The sequence below is a fragment of the Dendropsophus ebraccatus genome, chromosome 3 (assembly GCF_027789765.1).
Source record: "Dendropsophus ebraccatus isolate aDenEbr1 chromosome 3, aDenEbr1.pat, whole genome shotgun sequence".
NCBI lineage: Eukaryota > Metazoa > Chordata > Amphibia > Anura > Hylidae > Dendropsophus > Dendropsophus ebraccatus.
This window is the reverse complement of record NC_091456.1, coordinates 108,191,739-108,210,212: the sequence shown is the minus strand read 5'-3', so window position 1 is coordinate 108,210,212 and position 18,474 is coordinate 108,191,739. Positions and strand designations below refer to the sequence as shown.

General features: G+C 43.7%; 1 protein-coding gene across 1 annotated transcript in view; it reads right to left on the bottom strand.

The window, feature by feature from the left end:
• The window catches only part of PGPEP1 (pyroglutamyl-peptidase I), a 40,814-nt gene extending 26,479 nt beyond the window's left edge, over nt 1-14,335 (bottom strand). The window contains exons 1-2 of the mRNA XM_069962473.1: nt 14,203-14,335; nt 1,588-1,640 (exon numbers count right to left, since the gene is read on the bottom strand). Of these exons, the coding sequence (XP_069818574.1) occupies nt 1,588-1,640; nt 14,203-14,236 (87 nt within the window). The 5' untranslated portion in view covers nt 14,237-14,335. The remainder of the gene's footprint in view (nt 1-1,587; nt 1,641-14,202) is intronic.
• Between the last annotated feature and the right edge of the window lie 4,139 nt (nt 14,336-18,474).

Here is an 18,474-nt window from a genome sequence, read left to right as displayed (position 1 = left end):
CACTCCACAGTGTTTTCTATCATTACAACTACCATCATACATGTTGCTTTGGAAAAAGGAGTATGGGTTCTATTTCTCTTTTGTATGGCTAATATCAACTGCCACCTTCTTCTGAATAATAATGCTGTTACTGAAAAAAACTTTCAAGCTCTACTTACTAGAAAAAAAAATTACGTGAACAGATTCATGCACTTACCATGGGAAGCATGAAATATTGGCATGCCTTCTCATTATGATGAACAACACTTTGCTAAACAGTCTTAAAGGGGTTATCCAGCATTAGAAAAACATGGCCACTTTCTTCCAGAGACCGCATCACTCTTGTCTACAGTTTGGGTGTGGTTTGCAATTAAACTTCATTCACTTCAATGGAGCCAAGTTGCAACCCCCCCCCCCCCCCCCCCCCCCAAACAAACACACAAACTGGAGACAAACCTGCTGCAGATCCTGTACATGTGAACCCACCCTTAAAAGGGTTATCAAGCGAAAATCTTTTTCTTTCAAATCAACTATTGTCAGAAAGTTATATAGATTTGTAATTTACTTCTTTTAAGTCTTCTCATACTTTTTAGCTGCTGTATGTCCTGCAGGAAATTTTCTATTTTCAGTCGGACAGAGTGCTCTCTGCTGACATCTCTCAAACTCTCTAGAGAAGCAGAGGCTTTCTATGGAAATTCCCATAGAAAACCTTTCCTGGTCTGGACAGTTCCTGTCTCGGCCAGAGATATGTCAGCAGAGAGCACTTTGTCAGGCTGAAAATAAAATATTTGTGCAGGACATACAGTAGCTGATAAGTATAGGAAGACTTGAGATTTTTCGATAAAAGTAAATTACAAATCTAAATAACTTTCTGACAATAGTTGATTTGAAAGAAAAATACTTTCACTGGACAACCCCTTTAAAGAGAGCCGTGCATGAGAAGAAGTTTGCTTTGGACTGCTTCTCCTCAACTTTGCCTGACATGTCTATCTCTATATGCAAATGAAAATTGACGTGGAGAAGCCAGAGAAGACTCTTTTCCTTAAAACTGGCCCTTTTTAAAACACCTTAGCATTTCAGAATAAATCATGCAGGGGGGGGGGGGGGGGGGGTTACTAAGAGTTTACACCTGGTTTAAGATTTTTTGCTGTATTTATGCCATGCAAGCCACTTTAGCTAAATCTGGCACATCCCTTCTATGTCATGCTTTTAGGCTGCATTCACACGTTCTGTGTTCCTCACGGAACACGGACGTGGAATGCCTGTGACGGACTCTCCTCCGCCCGGGCAGCATCTGTGATAAGATGCTGGGAGCGGGGGAACTGTACAGATATGCGCCGCGCTATAATGAAGCAGCCGCCCGCCACTGTTATTACAGCGCGGTGCATATCTGTACAGTTCCCCTGCTCTCAGCATCTTATCAAAGATGCTGCCCAGGCAGGGGAAGAGTCCATTACAGGCATTTCACGTCCGTGTTCCACGAGGAGCAAGGAATGTGTGAATGCAGTCTTACTGCTAGAGGCCCATTCCTCTCAATAAATGACTCGCTGATTGCCCTATGGGGGGATATTACCCTGTCGAAAGGAAAAACTGTAAATGTACATTTACCTGAACAGCCACCCAACTTGCATTTACAGCATGCTCCCCAAAGGGACCAAACCCTGTGAAGACATAATACACAATACTTGTAGCTGCAGCATAAAACTTATCATTTGGAATAGATTTTAGAAAAAAGTTAAATCCACAACACTCCTGTAGACTAATAAGCCTTATATCTAAAAGACTTATTAACAAGAAAAGGAGAGATGCAAAGTTACCAGTCCCAGCATCCACTAGGGGCCCAAAGATCCAGACAGTATAATACTGATGTGTGAAAGGGGCATAAAAGGGAGTCTGTTACTATTTTACCAACATAAGGTATGCCTGTCGTTATAAACTTTTAAAATCTAAATCAACAGTAGATGTAAAATAAAGCAAGTTGGCAATTTACTTTTTTTTTTTTATCATGCTTTACAAGAAAGCTATACTTATATGTAATCCAGGATCAGTCTCCTGAAGGAAGATTTTAAAGGGGTAGTGCGGCGCTAAACAATCATTTACTAAATAACACCCATTACAAAGTTATACAACTTTGTAATGTATGTTATGTATGTGAATGGCCCCCCTTCCCCGTGTTCCCTCCCACCCACGCTAGACCCGGAAGTGTAGGGCTCTATACTCACCTGATTCGTGTTGACCCCCGTCCGCCATCTTGTGACAAAGATGTAATCTTGGAGAGGCCGGCCGAACCGCTCCGACCGCCCCTCGTGCTGGCCCCCCTCTGTGGAGTCATCAGCTGCTCAGCTGCGATTGGCTAAGCATAGTTATGGTCGACACGAATCAGGTGAGTATAGTGTATCACACTTCCGGAGTGGGGGGGGGGGGGGGGGGAACACGGAGAAGGGGGCCATTCACTAACATAACATATATTACAAAGTTGTAGAACTTTGTAATGTGTGTTATTTAGTGAATAATTGTTTAGCGCCGCACTACCCCTTTAATGGTGTGTTTACACAGAGATTTATGTGACAGATTTTTTTAAGCCAAAGCCAGCAATGGATTTGAAAAGAGGAGAAATCTCAGTCTTTTCTTTCCTGTTCTCTGTTTATAGTCTGTTCCTGACTTTGGCTTTAAAAATCTGTCAGATAAATCTCTCTGTGAAAGCACACCATTATTCTTGTGCTGGTTGAAAAAGAGACCAAACACCTGGTCATCTGCATGCTCAGAAAAGGCAGCCATTTAAATGATGAACACATTGAGCCGTTACACTCTGTAATAGCTGGGACTTCCTGTACTTACGATTCAGGAAAGAAAAAGAGCGCTGCACCTCACACCTATGGCTGGTACTAGTACCTCTCAGCTGCATAAAAAACATCAGAATTCTGTATGTGAATTGATCAAGCCACACTGCCCCATGTACCGCGTGCAGGTATCTGATACACATGGGTCCCTACACTAAGTCCACACTGTGCCGGTCAGTGACCACCACCCCCGCAGGCGTGCACAGTCAGGGAAGGGAGACCATAGAATGGGACAGGGTTGCAGGGCCATTCCATCTGTGATAGCTATAGGGAGTGCAATACCTTATCCGGACTTGTGCTGTTTGGGGGCGGCTTCCTCCGCCGACAGTGCTGGCTGGGTTATGGTGTGGCATTTTTGGGTCTGGTCCTGTGGCATGGGGGTTGCAGGGCTGTTCCATGGCCTCCCTTCCCTGACTGAGCACGCCTGCGGGGGTGGTGGTCACTGACCGGCACAGTGTGGACAGTGTGAGACTAGGGATGAGCGAACCGAACCGTTACGAACCAGAACTTTCAAGAAGTTTGTTACGAAGTTCGTTAAAACCGCAACGGCGTCGCAAAACTGTATTGTTTTCACAGAATGGAAGAGGATATAAGGAATTATTACTCCTATAATCCCTTTTATCCTGTTATTATGTGAATATTAAGGTGTGTGACGTCACTACAGGAACAGGAAGTGCCTGAGCGTCCATGCTCTCTCTCATTGTGTGTCTAGACTGCAGAGAGAAAGAAGCTCTGTGCTAGTTAGGGAGGGAAAGCACATAGATAGGCAAACAAGTAGATAGCTACAGGGAGGTAGAGAGAGGGAGAGATAGGCAGAGATAGGAAGTAAAAAACTTGTGATATCCAGGCAGAGATAGGGATATAAAAAAAAAAAGACAGAGAAAAGTGAGAAGAGTCAGAACCAGCTACCGTTCTGTGACTGAGAGGAGACGCTAGTTGTTGCTGCTGTGGTGGGTGCCGTCAACCCCCGTATAGCTGCAACCAAAAAACTTCATTAAAAAAAAACCTAAAGAAAACGCCAAAAAACTAAAAAAAAAACGTTTGTGATACCCTGTACATTGCTGCTTTGTTGGGTGCTGTCAACCCCGTATAGCTGCAACCCACAAAGTAGTAGCCTCTCCTCGATAATACTGGCCTTGAATCAATCAACTGCTGCCTCCTCCTCAAGTAGCCTCTCCTCAATAATACTGGCCTGGAATCGATCAACTGCTGACTCCTCCTCCTCCTCAAGTAGCCTCTCCTCGATAATACTAGCCTGGAATCGATCAACTGCTGCCTCCTCCTCAAGTAGCCTCTCCTCAATAATACTGGATTGGAATCAATCAACTGCTGCCTCCTCCTGCTGATCAACTTGTCTCTTCTCAACAATACTGGCCTGAGAGGCGAGCAGTCTACTGCTGTCTCCTCCTGTTCCTTGACTTGTCTCTTCTCAACAATACTGGCCTGGGTGCAATCAAGTCCTGCCGCATCCTCCTTGTAAACTTTTATTTTCAATATTTTTTGTCACTATTTTGGCACTTTTATTTACTATATTTTATTATTATTTCTATAATTTTTTTCCCCCCATTATTTTTGCACTTTTTTTTTCACACTTTTTTCATTGTAATATCAACTGCAACTAAACGAAACTATACCCTATCACACTCCCACTATTGTAGCTGCAATTATTTAGCCGTTAGAGCAAGGTTCGTTTTCGGTTCGGACCAATCCGAACTTCACGAAAGTTCGCCGGATCGAACCGAACTTTTCAAAAGTTCGCTCATCCCTAGTAGGGACCCATGTGTATCAGATAACTGCACGAGGTAACTGGGGCAGTGTGGCTTGATCAATTCACATACAGAATTCTGATGTTTTTTATGCAGCCGAGAGGTACTAGTATCAGCCATAGGTGTGAGGTGCAGTGCTCTTTTTCTTCAATGTATTTTGTTTCTCTCTTTTCTCCGTGTTTTGCACTCCTCCTGGTAAGACCCACATGACCGCAATTAGCAGGAGACACCTGAGTGCTCATGGTTTTAATCCCTCCTGTCTGTCCCATTCTATCTGTGATAGCTATGGTGAGTGCAATACCTTATCCGGACTTGTGCTGTTTGGGGGCAGCTTCCTCCGCTGGCAGTGCTGGCTGGGTTCTGGTGTGGCATTTTTGGGTCTGGTCCTGTGGCATGGGGGTTGCAGGGCCGTTCCATGGCCTCCCTTCCCTGACTGTGCACGCCTGCGGGGGTGGTGGTCACTGACCGGCACAGTGTGGACTTAGTGTAGGGACCCATGTGTATCAGATACCTGCACGAGGTACATGGGGCAGTGTGGCTTTATCAATTCACATACAGAATTCTGATGTTTTTTATGCAGCCGAGAGGTACTAGTATCAGCCATAGGTGTGAGGTGCAGCGCTCTTTTTCTTCCCTGAACCGCTTCCTGTATTTACACCTGGACACAAGCAAGTATAGCTTTGTTTTTAACCCTTTCCCACAGATGGATGGACCGGCACGTCCAAATCTGCATACTGTTCCGGCAGATAGACGTGCCGGTACGTCACAGGGATGACAGCTCCTGCGCCCGTGTTATCCGTGGGGTGGGGGGCGGGTATGTCAGTGATAGCCGGGCACCTGCAGTAGCTATACCAAACATATAGGTGCTCGGACCAAAGAGTGTGGAGGGGGCGTGCTAACGTGATGACGTAGGACGTCACGTTGAGCTTCTCATGCTGTGCTATGCCATGTGGACTGGTGGTGTCTGATCGGAGATAATGCAGGTTGAAGAGGTGATGTGTGCGGCGTCTGGAAGCTCCTAAGCCGCGCACTGATTAATGACTGTGGAGATAAGTGGTGGAATCTGCTGCTGAGCGAAGAGAGAGCTGGTATGGAGGAGAGCGGGAATCGAGCTGCATACTGAAGGAATGCTGAAGGAGAGAGACAGAACTGGGCAGTAAAGGTGAAGGTGGTTGCAGAGGAAGTCGCACGGCTGGGGCCTGGAGCTTGAGATTACTAGGAGCAGACGTTGATCAGCTGGTCTGGACGAGGAGGTTATCGGTGCTGAACTGTTAGAGGAGCCAAGTCTGAGTTCAGTGATTTATGACTAACAGCGTATGTTTACAGGAGAGGAGAGATAGAGAGACGTATGGATAACACTCCCCTGGTATAAAAAGAAGCATCCGACTGACTGGGTGAGACCAATCTGATATAAATTTCTCCCATGTTAGGAACTGGAACTTGCTGGTATTTGTAGTGCTGAACTGTGAAACATCACTGAAGAAAATACTTTGGACAATAACAGAAATAAAAGAAATGACTGATAAATAATATAGGTTCACTGAGTATTGAACATGCGTGTGTGTAGGTGTATCCCTCCTGATTAATACCGTGGCATAGTACCTAACTCAACCAATATATTGCTGAAACTCGCCTTTTGGTATAACTCCTATTGGCTCATTGGGGGATAAACTGTTTGGATTGCGGGGGAAGCTCTGGGATATATTGTGATATATATATTTGGGAACAGATAGGGTGTTGCATAAAACTTTGACTCTCTGAATTGCTGATATATAGTTATTCAATAATAGTGCATTTTTTTTTTTGTTTTTTTTTGGGGGGTGGGGTGGGATAAATTCCATATGGGTGGAGTGAGACGTAAAGATCCTGGTAATGTTAATAAGCAGGTGCTATCCCCCCAGGTAAAAAAGAAGGAAGAGAAAGGGGAAAAGATGGAGAAATTCTTAAGTATAACACCTCAAGGGAAAGGAGCATCCTCAAGACTGAGTGAAGGTGGTAGTAGTATGAGTGGAGGGAGCAGTACAAGTATGCAAATGGCAGATAAAAGTGGTGAACCAACGTTATCAGAGATTTTAGCCGCAGTCAATCGCTCTAATGAGGCCCTGTCAGAGATAACATCTCAAATAGGAGAGATTAAAACAGATATTTCACTCATTCGTGTGGATATGAATAAGGTGAGAGAAAGGGTGACTGTGACAGAGCAGAAGGTTGAAAATTTGGAGGGGAGGTTGGCAAGTATGGAAGTAGCGGTAGATGATTATAGAAAAGAAAAGAAAATGTTGCAGACAAAATTGGTTGAAATAGAAGACAGAAACCGACGCTCAAACTTGAGACTGGTAGGAATTCCAGAGGGTAGTGAAGGGAAAGATTGTACTGTGTTTATTGAACAATGGCTGTTAGAATGTGTTGGAAAAGAGGAGTTATCTGACCACTTCTGTGTTGAAAGAGCGCACAGGGTAACGACTAGACGAAAGCCCTTGGGTGATAGTCCAAGACCTATATTGGCCAAAATTCACTGTGCAAAGGATAAGGATCGGATTTTGAGGAGAGTAAGGGAGACACCCCCTAAAGAAATTAACGGTTCAAAAGTATTTTTATACTCAGACTATTCTATGGTAACGCAAAAACAGCGAGAAAGATTTGTGGAGGTGAAACGAAGACTTAGACACAACGAGTTAAAGTATGCAGTCCTATATCCAGCAAAACTCCGGGTGACACATCTCCAACAGACACTTTTTTTTGAAAACCCAGCTGATGTGGTTGAATGGTTAGATACACATGGCATGAAATAGCTAATTTGTATTGTTTAGCTGGCATAGGGCAGTCGTGAGAAGGCACGTAGTCTAGGGCAATTGACTCAGGCCGGGTCGGTTGTCATGTGGGGGTGGGGTGGGAGGGGCCGTCGGTGGCGAGTTTTTTTTTTTTTTTTTTTTTTTTTTTTTTTTTTTCTTCTTTGTTTTGTTTTGTTTGGTTTGTTTTCTTGGGGGGAGGGTTTATCTTTATTTATTTATTTTATTTATTTTTTTATTTTTTTTTGTACAGTTAAATGGTAAGAATTATATTTTGGAACACTAGAGGTATTAATGATCGACTTAAGAGATATGCTATCCTCAAAGAATTATTTAAACAACTTCCCGCCATAGTCTGTATAATTGAAACACACCTGGAGAAAGATAGGATACAGATGCTAGATAGACGCTGGATAGCACACCAATATCACTCAGTTTTTACAGCTTACTCCAGAGGGGTGAGTGTATTGATTCACCGCTCTGTTCCTTTCACACCTATTGAAACGGAAATAGATAAAGGGGGGGAGGTATGTTTTTGTTGCATGTAAATTAGAGGGCTGCTTGACAGTCCTTGGGTTTGTCTATATTCCGCCACCCTTTTCTGTAGAGGTTTGCTTACAATTTTATAAGTTCTCCTCAAAGTATACTGACGCTAAGGTGTTCATCATGGGAGATTTTAATTGTGTAATTAATGAACAAGTAGATCGGAAAAGGGAAAATGATCGGTACGGATCAAGTGGTAGATCTCCCTTGTTAAAGTTAATGAACGAATTTGGTTGGGTAGATGCGTGGAGGCATCTGAATCCGGATGCGTCCGAATTCACATGTTACAATGCATCATACAGGGTTTTTTCAAGACTAGATATGGTGTTAGTAAATGATAAAGCTATTATGAATATTAAACAGGTTAAGCATGGAAGTCGGAGTTTATCAGATCATGTATCAGTTAGAATTGAAATAGATATAACATGTAGAAAGAACGGTAGTAGGGCAAAAGGATTCAGATGCAACCCATATTGGCTAAACTTGATTGAGACACACTCAGATATCACTGGGGAAATGGAAAACTTTTTTGTAGATAATAGGGATTCTACTGAATTGAGGTATGTGTGGGATGGGGCAAAGGCATATCTTAGGGGTTTGTTGATAAGAGAGGTGGGAAGAAGGAGGAAAAAATTTGGTGAGCAGGAAAGTGCCCTAAAAAAAGAGGTCATAAAAACAGAGGAAGAACATGTTAGGAGTAATTCAACTGAATCAAAATTACAGTGGCAGAAGGCGGTGGAAGAATTAAATAGCTTCCTGCAGGAAAAGGCCCTTAACCAAATGAGATTCAAGGGTGCTCAGTATTATTCCCAGGGGGGTAAACCAGGTAGGTTATTGGCCAACTTAGTGAGAGGAAGGGAGAAGCCGAGGTTAATTACTGCTATTAAAACAATAGAAGGGAACACAGTGAGAGAAAGTGGGGAAATCATGGAAGTATTTGTTAATTTTTATAAAGAATTATATAGATCAAGGGTGACTGGTATGGAGGACGATATGGAGGCATATTTGACATCTTTGAGGCTGCCTAAGGTAACAGTGGATCAAAAGCAATGGATGGATAGACCAATTGAGAGGGAGGAGTTAAATCAGGCCTTGAAGAATATGCAAAATGAAAAAACACCAGGTCCAGATGGGCTACCGGCAGAGGTATATAAGATTTATGAACAATGTTTAATTGGACAGTTGTACGATGTTTTACAGGATTCATATAAACAAGGTCGGTTGCCGGAATCATTTTATGAGGCAGATATCACATTGATCCCAAAAATAGATAAAGATGAACAAGATCCTGAGTCATATAGGCCTATCTCCTTAATAAACCTAGATATGAAGCTTTTGACTAGGGTATGGGCGAATAGGCTGATGAAACTAATCCATCTGTTGGTAGGTAAAGAACAGTGCGGGTTTATACCTGGTAGGTCAACCCATGACAATATTATGAGAGTGTATGCCAATGTTCAGCTTGGGGTGAAAGGGGGGGGTCACTCCATACTGTCACTGGATGCTGCAAAAGCTTTTGACAGTGTGGAGTGGCCCTTCCTGTGGAGAACGTTGAGAACCTTTGGTTTTGGTGAAGTGTTCCTGGGGTGGATGGGGATAATATATCGTAATCCGAAGGCAAGAATTTTAGTGAATGGAGAGGTGTCTGAGTATTTTGAACTTGGAAGAGGGACAAGACAGGGGTGTCCTCTCTCCCCCTTGCTCTTTGCCCTAGCGATCGAGCCCTTAGCAAAGAGTGTAAAAAATAATGTGGAGATTGCAGGGTTTGGGGCGATGGGGAGAGAGGACAAAATTGCACTGTATGCCGATGATCTGTTGGTCTTCCTGGGGAACACACAGAAGGGTCTAGTGGAGGTAATGGGAGAGTTAACAAGATTTGGTTTATACTCGGGGTTAAAAATTAACTGGAGAAAATCTGTATTATTGCCACTGGACTCAGGAATGGAAGTAGACCCTCAATTAGAACTTCAAGTATTAGAGCCACAGGGGTCCTTCAAATATCTAGGAATAAAGATCGCGGCAGAACTAGGAAGATTTGAGGAATTAAATATTACACCTAAGATAGTGAGAATGAAACAACAAGCCCAAATATGGAACAACCTCCCATTGACGAAGGCCGACAAGATAGCACTCATTAAAATGATATGGCTCCCTCAGTTGAATTATGTTTTGGCCAGCGCACCAATTTGGCTCAATAAAGGAGTGTTTAGAAGGATTGAGTCTTTGCTTAATGAATTGTTCTGGAACAGGAAGCGTGTGCGCTTAAAATTAAAATATTTAACATTGACAGAAGAAAAAGGGGGGCTTGCTATACCCGATTTCTTTAGGTACTATGTGGCTGCAGTCCTTTCTCGGATGGTAAAATGGAGGGAGGTTGACTTTATGGTACGATGGGTAAATGAACAGAGGCTCAAGGTACAATCTATATTTGAGTTGCTGGAAACGATGGTTAATGTTAAATACCCAAGGAATACAGTAAATAAGTTGCTAGTGAATGTGTGGTTGCATTTGAGGAAAAGTGAAGAAATTAGTGGAGCACTGGATTTTACACCTATGTTTGGTAATAGCCAATACCCGGCTCTGGAGGAGATACCGGATCCAGAGTATTGGACAACAAAGGGGTTGCATTATGTTAAACATTTTTTTAGAGGTGAAATAATGAGATCTTATGAGGAATTGTGTGAACGTGCAAATACTACAATATGTAAGCTAAGGTATTATCAGATGAGAAGTGTGATTAGGTCAATTAATGAAGGAGTGAATTGGGACACAGTTAGCTCAAGGGTTATTTTGTATATAACTGGGACGGATGGGAGCACGAAAGGGAAAATAGCAAAAATATTTAAATTATTAGGGGAAGTAAGAAGTAATAATATCACTATGATTTCACAGAAAAAATGGGAAAAAATAATAGGACCAAGACAAAATGAATTTTGGGAAGAAGTATATGTTAATGCACGTGACAATATCACAAATAAAAAGCATAAAATTACACAATTTTTTTATACACATAGATTGTACTATTCAGGCGGGGATATTAAAAAATGGACTAAGAATAGGGTAGTAGGGTGTATAAGGTGTGGAAGTGAAAATGTTGATTTAGAGCATCACTGGTGGACATGTCAAGAGCTAATTAAATTTTGGGATGATGTTTTTGATAATATAATAAATATTTATGAAATTAATATTGGTAACAAGTTTTTATGTGCAATATTGGGGGTATTGGAAGAAAAACAGCTCCCTAGGGTTAAAAAAGGTGTTCTGTATAAATTATTTCTTGCAGCCAGACTGGTGATAGTAAGGAATTGGGTCTCAACAAAAGCACCAACCAATAAAGAGTGGAAAGAGTTAGGAAGTACTATACTGAGATACGAATTGTGGCATAATAAAAACAAAAAATGGTATGCAAAGTTGAAGGAGCATGTGCAGCTATGGGAAAATTATTGGGTGATGCAGTAGTTAATACCTTGTGATGACGGGTAAATCCTTTTTTTTTTTTTTTTTTTTTTTCCTCGCCACCGACGGGGGGGGGGGGGGGGGGGGGGGGTTGGGTCACACTAGATTCTATAATACAACATTGGCAGAGGGATGAGTCTGTACTGATCTGTTTCTTGTTTTGTTCAATAAAGTTTAGATAGTAATGTGCATGATCGGAGTCAAGTGGGGAATGGGGGACCTGCCTCCCCGGTGCTAAACTAGTAATCAGTAATGATATGGTATATTGTTCTTTCCTTTCTCTATTGTAGATAAGAGGGGAGGGGATTTCGTGGCATCCAGAAAGTTAAAGGATGGTGGAGTGGCGCCCCATTTATACTGTGACAATAAGAAAGAAAGTAATCATTTGTATGTGTATTATTATTATTTGTGTATACTTTTATTTATGTGATTTCTCCATGGATACTTTAGTTATTCATTTATTTATTTACTTAGAACCAGAGATGTATGTCAAAAAATATCCTGATCCCTTCGGTGGGTCTAACTGATCATGATAAATGGTTGGGGAGGTCACTGGAGGGATTGGGAGAGGGGTAAGTGGCTTCATGAGAATGGGGTCACTGGCACTAGTATGAATGTGGAATTAAGAAAGTGGAGCTGGCTGGTCTGAAGGTTCCCAGGTTGGGAGCAGAAGGATCATGGAGGACCACTTGGAAAATTCGTAGCATGGATGAGCTGGTTCTGTTTACTTTTGATTGAAAAAAAGCTGGAGATAATGGTAACAATGCCCATAAAACGGTGTGGTTGTCGTGTTGCTCTGCTGTCTGGAGCACGGGCTGGATGTCATGGAATCATAATTGAAACTCTTTTATATTGGGGAAGGATGGTGGAGGAGAGGGGTGCAAGTAGGTTAAATAAGTTTTGAGTGAGTTGTTGTTTTTGGCGCCGTTTGGCAGGTTCTCTGATAAATTAAGTTAAAATCAATGGAGAAAAGTAGAGCTCTCTTCTTGATTATGAATAGGTGTGTTAAGTTCTCTCAATGAATGAAACAGATCGGGTAAACAGTATTATGTCATTACTGTAAGAGATTATATTGTTATTGGTATCCTGATGTCTAATGTTGGTATTTTATATGTTTTTCTCGTAAATTTTGTATGGAAAAAATAATAAAATGATTAAATGAGAAAAAAAAAAAAAAAAAAAAAAAAAAAAAACATATAGGTGCTGCGATCAGTACAATCGCAGCACCTATAGTGCTGCAAGAAGGAAGAATCCTCCCTTCCTCCTCCATCGAGGGCTGTGGGGTGAGATCACACAGCCCTGATGGTTGATGTTACATCATGAGGCTTTCCCGAAGTGTCTCAGCTATGGAAGATGGTCAGGCTCAGTCTAAGGCTGAAAGTCCCCATGGTGGGACAATAAAATAAAGTGTAAAAAAAACACACACACAAAAAAAATAATAAATTAAAAAAAAAAAATCACACATAATCCCTATAGACCCCAATACAATAATAAATGTTGGAAAAACAATAAATAAAAAAGTACACATTTTGTATCACCGCGTGCATAATGACGCTGTCAATAACAATATTACATGATTAAACCTGTGCGGTGACCGCAGAAAATTTTAAATGAGAAAAATTCTAATTTTTACAGTTTTCATGAAAAAAAAATTGCATTTTTTGACAAAAAATGTTTTCATGTCAGCAAAAATTTACCACTAACCTAAAGTACAATATGTCACAAAAAAAAAAATCTCAGAATCAGAAAGAAAAGTTATAGCATCACATAGCTACAACCACATAAAGCGAGACAGGTTGGCTTTTAAAAAATGTCCTGAAGTAGCATAAAAAGTGTAAAATACAAACTTGCTTTATTTCACATCTCCTGTAAATGTAGATTTTAATAGTTTTAACAGTGCCCATTTAAAGGGGTACCCCGGACACTAGAAATTGGTTAACATAAAAAAAAAAAAAAAGATATAGTTTTCTATTTCCATATAGATTTCCTTTGACTGGAAGCCTCAGTTCCTGACCCCCTGCTCTGTTCTATTGCTATGCAGGGTTCCTTGTCCTGTACTGTATATTCTTATATTTAGTACTGGGGAATGTATCTTTGACTCTTTGCACTGAAGAATACAAGCATTTTTCTATGTTGTATGTTCTCTTTGCACTGTCTGATGGTAGGACAGTGGATGGTGGCCATAACAGAGACGGGATCATATGCAGCAGGAGAAAACGGGGGTCTCCTGGTCAAGAGTGGAAATCAGGACTTCCCTGTGGGCACTTGCTTCTAATCTGTGTGTTGTAAAAAAACTCTGAGTTAGGTCTGTGAAGCCGCTATCACCCCGTATTGGGCCCTATACTTACAAAGCCGATCCCTCCATCTAAGGTTAGATTTATGATGGCTTCCCCACCAGGGACCCGCAGGAGCTTAGTTACATATAGAATAGGTGAACAGTGAGGGCCTGCTGTGGTCAGCCAGGAGTGCACTGCCAGCTGCAGGGCTGCCATAGACTTTGCCCCTCCAGCACTTTCTTACTGGAACCAGTAGGTGCTGCAGCCATCATCCTCCTCCTCCACCACCAGTATGACAATGCCAGAACTTTCTCTTTCATTTTACATACGGGCAATAGAAAAAAAACCACTAACACGGCACATTATTATTATTATTATTATTATGAGTATACAGGGACTATAGCCAAAGTTGGTAAGGATCTGCTGACTGTCTTCTCCACACTGTGCCGTGACTGAGCAATGTACATAGTATATGGGCAGAGTGCACAAAGACTACAGTCAGCACTACCGCCCCGTTACTTCCCTGCGCACTCACAGCCATGTCATTACTCACCCGTTACAACCACACATTTGGCTTGCTTCTCCATACCCGTCTGCCCGCTCAGCTCAGCGGCATCCGCCTCTCTGCCACCGCTATCTCCTACGTGAACCCTGCACAGCTGAGAGCTGCCAACACTTACGTCACGTGACCGCTACAACAGGCTTCCCAGCAGCTGCGTTACAAGCCTCGTTCGGACCCACGTGTAACGCATGACTAATCTGACCAATAGCGGGGCAGCAGGTAGGGGCGGAGTCTTGCGTTCCTTTTTTTTTTTTTTTTTTTTTTTTTTTTTTTTAACCCACTGGTTCAGTTCGTGATCAGTCACGCATATTGTGCGTGAGAGTGCTGGTGCTGTATAGTAGGTAGTGAGGAGAAGCAGTGCAGCGTTTAGAACGCTGAAGGCTATGAAAGGGTCCTTGCGCTTAATTTGTAAGAGCCAGTGTGCGCTTATAGTAAACATAACAGGTTTTAATGGGAAATATGAAATAGAAAAAAATCCGGAAGTCTCAAACGCAAGATTAGAAAAAAAACGCAGATCAAACCGCTTGTTGGCAATCCGAATGCGTTTATTTCTCAGACATTGCATCTACAAATATAACTTCTTCCACATTTCATGCACGTTTCAGCGGGGCAGTATCCCACTGACAGGACACACGTCCAAGGAGTCCATATACTTGCACAGCTGTCAATGAAATTTACCTCACAAAGTTGCACAAAGGTTTTATGGCTTGGTTTTAAGAAAACTTACCTAGTTTGTAACCTAGCGAGGGGGGGGGGGGGGATTTATCAAGGGTTTTTGTCTATTTTAAAGTGAACAATTGTATTTTTGACAGGCGAATATTTTTTACATGCAACTTTTTAAAAAAAAAATCTGCCTGTTTTGAGTATTCACCAAAAAGTTTGCATAATCAGGGATTAGCAACCAATTTATTATTTGCGACCTTTTTTAAAAAGTCGCACAAACAGGCGCAAGCTTACGTCTGCTCAGAACTGGGTGACTGCTTGCACAATTTTTGCAACTTTTTACTTAGGGTGTTATTACACGGACTGATGGGGGCCCGATAATACCTGTAAACCTATTTCACAGCCCAATTATCGTTTAACAAGGGCTGCATGGACATCGTTACCGATGTCCTTGCAGCCCTTGCTTAAACTTTATACATTACCTGTCCAGGCTGCAGGGCTCCTCTTGCAGTCTTCTCCCCGAGTCCCACCAGCTCCAGCTTCAGAGCGGCCGGTCTCAGCTGACAGGCCGCTCAGCCAATCACTGGCCACGGCCAGTTTATCTCTCCGTGGAATAGGCCCCTTAGATACATTCACTATAGCAGTGCTACATTTTAATTAATCAGTCACAAGATATTGGAACAAAATATACACCACCAGTCCATTAGAAGAGTCACACACATTAGACTCCTTAGTAAAAGTCCCTCTGTGTCTCCCTCATGACATCAGGTTTAGATCTTAACTCCTATAGCATGCTGGAAGCAGCCCAATGGAGACCAGTAAAGGTGTATTCCACTGAAACATAACTTTTGTGCTAGGCTGTGCTATGCAGCACTCTCATAGTGCAGCACTCTCATAGGCCTGCAGCCCTCACCGATGACCTAGACCAGTGTTTCTCAACCTTTTCAGGCCAAGTACCCCCATGCGACGAGATGCTCCAGCCGAGTACCCCCAAGGAAGCCATCCATTAATAACATTGCCCAGGGTAGATTTACGTGCACTGATTGGCTGAGCCTGCAGTCAGTGAACCAGGTGCCAGAGAAGCAGGTGGGATATAACCCACAGAGATGGATATGTCCCCCTGCAGCCAGATACCTACCCCCATGTAGTAAAGAGGCCTTCTTCTATGTAGCCAGATATCTCCCCTATGTAGCCAGATACCTCCTTATATGTAGCAAGATATCTCCCTATAAAGCCAAATACCTCCCCCAATGTAGCCAGATACCTCTCCCCATGTAGCCAGATACCTCTCCCATGTAGCCAGATACCTCCCCCCATGTAGTCAGATACCTCCCCCAATGTAGCCAGATACCTCTCCCCCATGTAGCCAGATACCTCTACCATGTAGCCAGATACCTCTCCCCCATGTAGTCAGATACTTCCCTCTATGTAGCCAGATACCTCTCCACCATGTAGTCAGATACCTCCCCCCATGTAGCCAGATACCTCCCCCATATAGCCAGATACCTCCCCCATGTAGCCAAAAACCTCCCCCATGTAGCCAGATACCTCCCCATGTAGCCAGATACCTCTCCCCCATGTAGCCAGATACCTCCCCATGTAGTCAGATACTTCCCTCTATGTAGCCAGATACCTCCCCCCATGTAGTCAGATACCTCCCCCCATGTAGCCAGATACCTCTCAACCATGTAGTCAGATACCTTCCCCCATGTAGCCAGATACCTCCCCCATGAAGCCAAAAACCTCCCCCATGTAGCCAGATACCTCCCCATGTAGCCAGATACCTCCCCCTATGTAGTCAGATACTTCCCCCCATGTAGTCAGATACCTCCCCCATGTGGTCAGATACCTACCCCCATGTAGCCAGATACCTCTTCCCATGTAGCCAGACACCTCCCCATGTAGTCAGATACCTCCCCCCATGTAGTCAGATACCTACCCCCATGTAGCCAGATACCTCTTCCCATGTAGCCAGACACCTCCCCATGTAGTCAGATACCTCCCCCCATGTAGTCAGATACCTACCCCCATGTAGCCAGATACCTCTCCCCATGTAGTCAGATACCTCCCCCATGTAGCCAGATACCTCCCCCATGTAACCAGATACCTCCCCCATGTAGCCAGATACTTCCCTCTATGTAGCCAGATACCTCCCCCTATGTAGTCAGATACTTCCCTCTATGTAGCCAGATACCTCCCCCTATGTAGTCAGATACTTCCCTCTATGTAGCCAGATACCTCCCCCTATGTAGCCAGATACCTCCCCCCATGTAGTCAGATACTTCCCTCTATGTAGCCAGATACCTCCCCCATGTAGTCAGATACTTCCCTCTATGTAGCCAGATACCTCCCCCTATGTAGTCAGATACCTCCCCCTATGTAGCCAGATACCTACCCCCTTGCAGCCAGACATCTCCCCATGTAGTTAAGATACCTCCTTCTATAGCCAGATACCTCCCCATGTAGCCAGACATCACTTTTCCTTTGCTTCTCCATCTGGCCCAGACCACCATGATGATTTCTCGCAGCTACAATTTACCTCTTGCCAGAGAACCTGCCAGACATCTTAGGCGTCATAGTTTTCCTTTAACTTCCCTCCCTTTTTCCAACCTATAGGCTCCCATACAGTAATAATTCTGCTGTTTGGTGTCATGCGCTGTAAAGTGAGTAGGTGTGTGGGTTGTCCTCGTATTTAGGATCCCTCATTTAAAAATAATATCCCCTTCTATGACCCCCCATACAGTAATAATGCCCCCTGCCCTGCCCCCATAGTAATGACCACCATTCTACTCCCCCCCCTCCTGCCCCAACAAACAAAAAAAAATTCATACTCACGTTATCCGCGCACGGAGGGGGTCTTGTTCAGGAAGGAAGGGGAAGGGAAGGGAAGGAAGGAAGGAAGAGGAAGAGAGAGGAGGTGATGGGGGAGAGGAAGAGAGAGGAGGTGATGGGGGAGAGGAAGAGAGAGGAGGTGATGGGGGAGAGGAAGAGAGAGGAGGTGATGGGGGAGAGGAAGAGAGAGGAGGTGAATGGGGGAGGAAGAGAGAGGAGGTGAATGGGGGAGGAAGACAGGGGAAAAAGGAGGTGATGGGGGAGAGGAAGACAGGGGAGAGAGGAGATGAAGAAGGGAGAGGAAGAGAGAGGAGGTGAAGGGGGGAGAGGGAGAGAGAGGAGGTGAGGGGTGAGAGGAGGTGATGGTCATGGGGGTAGAGAGGAGGTGGAGAGGGTAAAGAGGAGATGATGGGGGTAGGGAGGAGATGATGGGGGTAGGGAGGAGATGATGGGGGTAGGGAGGAGATGATGGGGGTAGGGAGGAGATGATGGGGGTAGAGAGGAGATGATGGGGGTAGGGAGGAGATGATGGGGGTAGAGAGGAGATGATGGGGGTAGGGAGGAGATGATGGGGGTAGGGAGGAGATGATGGGGGTAGGGAGGAGATGATGGGGGTAGGGAGGAGATGATGGGGTAGAGAGGAGATGATGGGGGTAGGGAGGAGATGATGGGGGTAGGGAGGAGATGATGGGGGTAGAGAGGAGATGATGGAGGTAGAGAGGAGATGGTGGGGTAGAGAGGAGATGATGGAGTTAGAGAGGAGATGAT